This window comes from Mercenaria mercenaria, unplaced genomic scaffold, assembly GCF_021730395.1.
Source record: "Mercenaria mercenaria strain notata unplaced genomic scaffold, MADL_Memer_1 contig_2321, whole genome shotgun sequence".
Lineage (NCBI taxonomy): Eukaryota > Metazoa > Mollusca > Bivalvia > Venerida > Veneridae > Mercenaria > Mercenaria mercenaria.
In genome coordinates, this window is record NW_026460375.1 from 1,432 (window position 1) to 11,548 (window position 10,117).

General features: G+C 35.1%; 1 protein-coding gene across 1 annotated transcript; it reads right to left on the reverse strand.

Annotated features, from left to right (window-relative positions):
• Nucleotides 1–824: 824 nt before the first annotated feature.
• On the reverse strand, nucleotides 825–9,214 carry LOC128552327 (mucin-like protein; the record flags this gene model as incomplete). Its single annotated transcript, XM_053533359.1, has 4 exons — nucleotides 9,112–9,214; nucleotides 2,999–3,126; nucleotides 1,783–2,097; nucleotides 825–1,014 (listed from the first exon to the last, which is right to left on the reverse strand). Coding segments are annotated over exons 2-4 (592 nt in total), but the record flags the coding sequence as incomplete, so codon positions are not given.
• Between the last annotated feature and the right edge of the window lie 903 nt (nucleotides 9,215–10,117).

Sequence of the window (10,117 nt, forward strand, 5' to 3'; positions counted from 1 at the left end):
AGAACCAGTTCATACCTTATATAAATGAGCCTTTGTGTTTTGTAATTCAGTCATGTTCATTGTGTAAGTCTCGATTTCACTATCACTAATATTTAGACAGTATCATTTTCTGAATACTTACCGTTCGGTTGTCCAGTTACGTATAATTGAGCATAAAAGTACAAAGAAGTGGGCCATATATGGATTTTGTTTAACACTGCAATAGTGATATCTAAATGCAGGCATTAGGAAGTAAATGGTTGTCGACAAGACAACAATCGTTACACGGCTTGTTTGTGACCGGATACGGGGTATACACTGTGTCAAACATTTGTAGCAGGCTGCGACTTCTCCCTCGCCTGATACGGATTAGCTCGATATCGTATATCGTTGGTTGAGAGCCAGAAGAGCTCATCAGCATAATGATGAACAATGTTGATGAATCCGTCTGGCTCTCAAGTGAAGATGCACCGTGTTCGGTCACCAACAAGCCGTGTAACTAATAGTTCAGCGAAGCTGTCGTGGTACACTAAATAAGGGAAACTGTTACGATACAATAGATGGGGGAAATTGTCACCTTACAGTATAGCAGAGGAAAACAAAACATTCATGTTGCTTTAGAGAAGTGAAGCCGTCACGGTACAGTTGCTGAGTGATGCTGACACGGTACATTAAAGGAGAGGCTTTCTACGGTACAGTAAAGAAGGATATGTCACATTACATAAGGTACACGGTAGTGAAAAGCAGCTGGATCAAGAAAAAGTTAGAGAAGTATTTTCTTTGTTTATGATAAAAACCAAATTTCTTACTTTGATTATACTCAAACATGACTTGGTGTATATTACCTCCAAATATGAGATTTTTATCCGGGCGTCGTAGGTATGACTCATCCGAACTATAATCCAATCCTTCGAAATTTCCATTGTTTATGATTCCAATAAACTGTAAGCCAGATTGGAAGTTCATTTCTGCGTAGTTATAAAATGCATATGACCTCTGCCCGTCTGTTGCATAAATTACTTGGAACGTTACAGTCTGTTTAAAAACAAACTAATCTGTTGACAGCTTTATAGACGTCATACATTTAAAAAAATGAATGGCGGGTTAGAAATTCCTGTTTGAGCAAACAATGCTCTGAAAACATGCGTGAAAGTATTTGGCAATGTCGAGTTTTGCGGGTTAGAATCCCAGTCCAGAACATTCAGAGATGTTCTTGAGTGTCTCCCACCCAACTAAGAGGCCAGTACTTGTTCTTAGCCTGCATCAGTGCTAACACCGCTTACGTTAAACAACCGGTTGGTCTGTTTGCAAAAACATAGGCTTAGTTAGCCGGACATGCCTGCATCTAATTATGTCTTTCTCTCTCTTTTGGGGACTTTCTCTTGCTCTATCCCTCTTGTTAGATTGCTATGTATCTGTACTGGTAGAGGCCTGAGTTGCTGCCCTTGTATGTGAAGCATATTTGAATGTGTTAAACATGAAAATGGTGTTATATTAATCTGGTATAATGATACAATATCAATGGGCAAAAGAAATAATGTGGTTCTAGTTACATGTACCCTAAACAATGGGTCAACAGGTAAGCTTTTTTGTCAAAATTTGTTACGTAGTTTCGGAATTTATTTCAATTATGCATGTGCCGCTTTTTTCTACTAATAAACACTCCTCTCACACTTAAAATTTCTGTTAGTTTCTTCTCAATTACAATCAATTTTTGATAAATGGTAATAAGAAACAAAACATATAGTCGATCAGGTTATTTGAACCACGCTTGTGTTTTAGCTTTATTTAAAATGTAAATACCTCCGATGGTCTTCCTCCAACATATCGTGCTTCATACCAAGTTGCCTTTAAAACATAAACTGGATAAAATTCCTCATCGTAGAGTTCATTTACAAGATCATGCACTTTAATGGAAATATCAGCCGATTGCGAACTATCGTCCGCTAAAGTGTTATATGCTTGATACCACACTTGGCCAGTGTACGTAAGGTCCAAATCTGCGAAGTACGGAGCCAGGCAATAGATATTCAAAAAATCATTATTAAAACCCTGCTTTTTCGGAATCGAATATCCGTTGAAAGGTCTGTTGAAGCAAATGAGTCCATTGGTACATACCTGAATCAGAAAAAAAATTAGCTGTTACATAGAAAACTAGCGATTACGCTTCTCATTCATCTAAATACACGGTCCCTACATTCGATCTCATAAACATGTGTCAATCTGACTTTACTCATAGAAATTTTAATTATGTATAGAAATATTAACGACTCAACAACATCGTTGTATACTCACAGCAGTTATTAAAGAGTTATTGTATAATGATGAGGTAAATATGTTTATGGACCAGAAAATATTATATTTCATGACTACACTGAAAAAAGAGGGGTATGGTTAGTAGATCTATCTAATAATAAACTTATTGCTATGTTGTTTTTTAAAAAAAAGTTGTTTACAGACAATCGACTTTGTTTCACTAAAACGCCCCTTATATACTGGAAATGTAAAACCTATTGCTAAAATGTTATATCACCCCGATAAGAAATGTCTTTTATCCTTATAAAAGTCATAGAAAATTATATTTACATTTTGAAATGTCTTGCATACTCAAAACTAAATCTTAGTCCTACTATCCATTTCTGTATTTCATCTAAAACACTTTAAACCAAGCAAGCCGCATTCTAGCTTTAAATGGTATATTTTATCTTCTATAACAAATGTTTATTAAGAGCGTTCTGACTGGTCGAAAATAGCATGTATTATTCTACAACGAACACCTGCTCCAGCAATTAATTGGGTCTCTTTAAACAGTGAGTGAAGCTTGGATCCCGTGATCTTTGTAATCAACCCAAATATGTCATTAAATATCTAAGGACTTATCATTTACCGCAGGTCAGATAAAACTACAGCAAGTATAAAATGTTAGGAGAATCAAGCACTGTGCTAATATATCACGTTATTGATTCATTCAAAATACGAATTCTGTAGAAATAAAATTTACGATTTTCATTATTCTTACATAAATTGTCGTAAATCTTCGTTGCATGAATGGCAGATCGTAGCTAACTCGAAGTACAGGGCTACAAGCATCATCCGTACCATACATGCTCGAGTCCCCTTCCACTGCACCGTAACCAAGATGTAGACCTAAAATATTCTATCTAATTAAAGCAATATAATCATTTAAAATTAATACAGAAAATGTTCTCCTTGATAATACCAACTTTATTATAGCTTAAATAATACTTAATTTAAAATATTTTAATTTCAAAAGCATGTACAAAGGATGTCCAAAACGTAATCTATCAGGTAAAAGCTATAATGTCGTATCTTATTTTAAAGCGACTAACCCACACATCGTGGTGTCAGATTTAAAAATATCAATTTTTGCTATATTCACCTATATGCTGCATACTCGATGTAATTCGTTGTTTTCCTAATAGATTTAAGATAAAAACATTCGTCTACAATTTCTGATAAGGGTTTCCTGGTTTATAAAAAACGGAATTCCGTCAGCGGGCACCTAGCAAACATCATGTGACAGTGAGAGAAAATTACCTTATCAATAGAGCGTACACGTATAGGTATCGCACACTATTATGACGTTTTGAAATATAAAACAAACAAAACAATAACATAAAACGAAGTCAGTGCACTTAGTACGTTTACGATGCAGTCAGTGATTTCTCGTTGGCCGAGCGGTTACGGTACTCGTACTATACTTTTTCGTCGTGAGTTCGATTCCCAGACCCGTTAAATTTTGTCTTTAAAACTTTTTTTTTCTTCAGTACGATTCAATGAAGACGAAACGAGTTAGTAAATCTAGTTCTAACATTTTCACTAAAATTAAATATGTCACAATTGACAGGTAATTATGTTTAAATACACTCCACCTTTAATGTGATCTAATGTTTTTAAGCTTTCCTGTGATATTTTTAAAGATGTACTGGTTAGTTTTATAAGTTTTATAACAATCTTACACTTCACTTTAATAAAAGCATTGCCCGGTCATAATTTCAGGATCGATTGTTTTAAAGATACTACCAATTTTATATGAAAATAAGAAACAAAACAATAAATTAGAAACCAGAGAAAAACAAACTTACACAAAGTATGAAATGCAAACTGAAAAAAATGGGGATCGAACTCCCGACGAAAGGGCATAATACGAATACCGTAATCGCTCGGCCAATGAGTAATCACTGACTAAATCGTAAACTAAGTGTATTGACTTAATTTTATGTAATTGTTTTGTTTTCACTTTTAAACGCCATAATACTGTACGATACCTATAGTTCGGTTTTGAGGTCAGCGATGTTTTTGCACTTTTAATAATGGAACGGTCCGTTGTTTAGGTAATGTTATTCAGTACGATAGTGGTTCTTACCAAAATACGGCAAAGGAAATCAGCACGATTTCCCTAATCGGTAGACGAGTCTATAAATTGAATCCTCAAACCGCATGCGCAGTTTTGGTTTGCTGCCCACGTGATGATAGCGTGTAAAAATACTGTCGCGTCTCCTTCTATATTTATCAATGTTTACAAAAAATAAAGCGTTGCAACGGTTTATAAAAGTTCATGAGAAAAAATGCAAAAACTCGAATGTTCCCGTAATTCTGGAAACTATAAACTGGTCAACCATTATGTTTCATATAAATGTATGAAACAGTGGTGGCATTTTGCCTTTCGGTGATAAATCATTTAAGAAATCACAAATCACAATGTGTGGGTTAGTCGCTTTAAAGCAGTTCGGCACATTTTCTTTTTCATTACTAAAAGTGAGTTATAGATAATTATCAAACCTATTTCGATACCTTTTAATTTAAAATGCATGAACGAGAGCCGTCCAAAAAGTTTCGAAACGAAGTCAAAACTTTTAGAATATTGTAACAATATTATACACTGTACACTTGAAATATAAAATCGTTTTCAAGTTATCGACTTTCGAATGTTGCATATATGGTGGGGGGTTCTAGATTGACGTCCGTCACCTAGGTGTTATTTGAACCAGGCATAATCGTTTTCGCAACCTACGGGGGTGCTTCAAAACGTTTTTTTTTTGTAACTGACACGCTTCCATGCATATATATAAAGTTTCAATATTTAATATCTGCATGTATGTAAAGAGAAATTTAATACCTACACAAACTCGAAAAGCTCGAGGAATAAATGAAGTAGTCACAGTCATTTACGCTGAATATTTTCTGTGTGTTAATGTTTAGGAATATATCATCAAAGTATGAAAACATTGAATAAACGAACAACATCTTAAATAACAATCTACCTGACCATTACATGTTTTGCCGTACTGTCCCGTGCGATGGATACTTTAAATATTCTCATTAAGTTGTCCCCCTTTAAAAATTAATGCCATTTGTAAAGAAATAAAAAAAAACAATTGGTTAAAACTACAGTCCACATAGTTATGTTAAATTTCATCACTGGGACCTTATTATAATAAATAATCTATAATAATTTATTAATGATTAATTTAATCATATTTATTCCCAACAATATACATAATTATATTTACCTAGATCGAGTATACAAGTACAATTGATGGAAAGGATTAGAACCTATGTACAGGTAAATGATTGTTTCGCAGTCATTGTGACGCTTTAAACGTGATTAATATGGGAATGTATACTAGTTTATAACAAAAATTGTTTCTGGAACAACAACATGAGATAATGAGTGATAATGAGAGTAAAGGATCACTCTTACGTGTCATTTATGACGGTTTGCAGGTTGGTAAAAAAACAAAGACAAATATCAAACAGGGAATGCCACGTACCAAAAATGCAGTCTCCCCAAAACGAAACCCACAGCACGCAGACGCGCACACCACAAACACACACACACACACACACACATACACATACACGCACACACACACACACACACACACACAAAGCCAACACATTAGGAAAAAAACGAACAAACAAAGGAACACAGGGGGGCACCGCCTTGGAACGGTCAGTGGCAAAAACACCACTGGGGAGCTTAAACCGGTTTATGGTGCGCACCCGACCTCACTCTTACCCCCACCATGTTCCAAAGATACGGGACAGTGTAAATAAAAGTAATCCCCTCCAGGTGAATCTCTAACACACGTAATTGAAACAAAAAGGCATGGCATGTAAAACACAAAAATGCTCGTGTATAAATATATAAAAAGCAAACCTTTAGAACCAAAAACGTATGTACTCAATGCCTTTTCAGAAGACAGAGCAACAAGAGAAACACCCTTAAGGGCCCGACGAAACAGGCCAGAAGACAGATATCAAAACAGTTCAGTCCTGGTAGGATTTAAAAACTGCTTATCATAGAGTCCTCCCCCTCTTCCGTCAGACACAATCAAAGAGGGAAGCGTAGTTTCCAACTGTAAACTGGTTGAACACTAAACATGCGGGATGTCTCAAAACAGTTGGGTCGTAACCTCTTTTAATAAAACGTTTTATAATTTTACCAAATACATTTGGAAAATTACCATGACCCAAGATCTTACGAAGTTTGTAAACCACATCCCCATAAAAAACGGGTTTAGAAATACCTTCTCGCAGAAGTGTCTTTAAATTACTATTGAATTTTAAAACTAAATCAGAATTACGATAATAAAATTTAGCAAAATATTTACGCAATTTGTAATAACGGTAGCCTTGTTGAAGAAGTTTACTTGTAACATATTGATTACGTTTATTGAAATGCTTGACATGACTACATGCTCTGGCAAACCGAATTAATTGTGAAATATATACCCCATAAGATGTAGCCTGAGGTACATCCCCATCCAAATGGGGAAAATTTACAATACTAAAATTAAAATCATCACTCTTGTCATAAATGTTGGTATGTATAATATTGTCATAAATAGAGAGATGTAAATCTAAAAATGAAGCATCAGTATCCGAATTGTTAGTTTTAATTAACTGAAGCTCCCTAGGATAGATAGTACCCACCAATTGACCATAAAACGGATTATCCATATTAAGGATATCATCCAGATAGCGTGATGTATTATTAAATGCAGTTATAATATCTGCCTGCGTATCTGGAGAAAGGCTCAACATAAAGTCTCTTTCATAACAATATAAAAACAAATCTGCGACAAGGGGTGCACAATTTGTTCCCATGGGAATACCAACTACTTGTCTAAAGACTGCATTCCCAAACCTGATGTAAATGTTTTTCAATAAAAAGGAAAGGGCTTTACAAACTTCGTCACAGGTCCACATTGTATAATGTTTAATAATATTGCTAGTAAAAAAAGCTTTATCAAAATTGCAAGCGAGAAATGTAGCATTCTCTCTGGCAAAAGTCTTTTGAATTAAGGCAGTTAGTTTGTCATTTATTAAGTTATGTGGTAAAGTGGTATACAAAGTAGAAAAATCGTATGTACTGACTGTAGATACCTTGTAATTATTAATTTTAAACTTATCCAGGATTTCACCAGAATTTTTAATCGACCAAAATAAGTGTTTACCAGAGTTTTCGTATACTTTATCGCAGTATCTTTCCACGTGGGCTTTCACAGCAGTTAAACATGATGTTAATAGTTTTGAAATATTTGTAGCTGTACAAGAGCTTGAATTAGCGATGAAGCGAGCTTTATATGGTTGTTTATGCAATTTAGGAATCCAGTACATGGTTGGTAGTTTAAGTTGTTGATCGTCTATACGAACTTTAAAATTAGAAACTTCAGTGATGTGATCAGTGACCAAATTATTTTCAACAGAAGGACTCGATGTGTAAGTTTTAGTGCTATTTAGTTCGTTTTATAAAACATTAATATAATGTAGGCGTCAAATGATGATAATATTGTTGGCCGCCTTGTCTGCTGAAGTCTGGTATTCATGACCTTGAAGATGTATGTCGTAGAGGTCGGCCTAAGACATCGTTGACATCGAAGAATATTGATCAGGCCAGTGCTAGGTGGATCCATCATTTATTGACCTCTGATCAGAAGAAGGCTGTTACAGAAGCCTGCTTAAACAATTTAAAAATTGCGACGGTAGAAAACTATCTAACTTACTAACAGGAAATGAAACTTTGGTGTATATGTCTGAACCAAAGACGATCTGACAGCAAGCAATTGAAAAAAAAACGCCCGGTAATATCAAAGCGTCAATATAGCGCCAAAAAGGTTTTTATTTTATCTTTTGTATACAATTTTCTTGAATTCCTGTAGTAAAGCTGTCAAACAGGAAAATTTATTACTAGCAGTTTCTACATCAACACAGTACTTAATTCCATCAAGAAATTTTAAGCGTCCGAGTACTGGTTTGAAAGGCATTTTCCTCCTTCATTATAATGCTCCAGACCATAAAAGTAGTGTCATCATCTACTTTTTCTGCACAACGAAAAGCTAAAAAATGCTTGAACACCCTCCCTATTCTCCAGATTTATGTCCATGTGATTTTTTTATTTCCTCGCCTCAGGAAGATGTTGTCTGACCGATGATATGACAGTAAAAGTGCCTTGAAACAGATTCAACGGGTGCAGACTACTCTGACACTTTAAGACAATGGATATCGCGTCTACAAAAATGCACTTCTGTTAAGCGGGAATACTATGAAGGTAACAAAATGTTTTGAAGCACCCTCCCATTCAATCATCTGTGTACCACGTATTTATGTTTTGAAATATAGTAAAAATGTAAATAAAAACAAATTATTTGCTCTTGATCGCAAAGATGTAAGGAATAAGAAGTTACAGCAAATAACTAACCCTTACAGCGGCCGTGCGTAAAAAATTGATTACAAACCGCCCGTTTTTAGTTAATATTAACAATTTACAATGTGCATTTGTACTAAAAGTTAAAAGGAGACAGACAGAATATATTCCTCACATTTTTTTGGTGAAATTTGTCATCTTTTTGAGATAGAAAATTTATACATATGTAGTTCTTTGATATATCCATTGTAAGCGGAAAAAGTCGTTCTGGCGTTGTCCGTTTCTTTCTGTTCGTTCGGACAGAGATACGAATTTCGAACTCCAGAGATATTAGGAGACTAATGAAAAACAGAACAGGAAAAAACGTACATGTTCACAGAATGAGTGAAATCGTAATATAAACAACTGATCCATACTTTTGAAACAGTGCAATTCATAAACCTGTTTTAGTATCCTACCTGTTCGACAGTATGTGCCTTCGTTTCCGGCGAGGCAATTACAAACATGTTGATTTTTTTCGATAGAACAGACAGCTCCATTCTGGCAGGAGTAACTGGAACAGGTTGCTGAAATTGTATAAACATAAATTATACTGAAAGTTGAGGAAACTACTTAAGAGGATAAACAGACTTTTAAAGTGATATTATATTATACCAGATTTTTATGGCGCCCTTTTCATGATAAACAAGTTCAAAGGCGCTTTACATATATCAAACTCAGCCACACAGGGCGCGAAATTCATCCTCTACTAATACGGACACAGAGCGATCTGACCAGAGGGACAGAGTGAGATAAAGCCCCCAGAACAGATAGAGAGAAATTCTTTTTAGATACAGGCCTGTCCGGCTACCTTAGCATAGCTCTTTGCGAATAGACAGTGTGGTTCTTTAACGTGTCCGGTGTATAGCACCGATACACGCGAAGACGTCTTTCCTGGGAAGAACCTGTACAGGCCTCTTATGCCCAAAATATGAACAATTACTACACATTATCATATACTTCCTATTGAAATGACGAGAAATATTGGTGAAATTAAATGCGTACTTATTTTTTCACTATAATGAGACATATTTTCTGTATCATCACTGACTTTCAATAACAGTTTTAGTGTCACTTGGCAGTGCCGCCAGAGAAAAATGTATATGAATAGATAAGTAATTGATAAATGTATCTTGTAAAAGTAAAAAAAAAAATGAAAAACCGCAACCCGCCTAAGGCACGTTTTATCCGGTATGTAGTCGAGAATTCGGGATTTAAAAGCCCCCACAAAGAGACAAAACCTAAAACCGTTTAACTTTCAAATTGAGACGCCAGAAAAATAAAACGGCAATAATTTATGGAAAGAATCGGGAACTGCGATTTGTACCTGAAACTCATCTTTATGCAGAATGCAGAGGAGCCATTTTGATATATTTTAAGTGTTTACTTGGCATTTCAAGATTTCACAGAATCTAGAAGAATCAT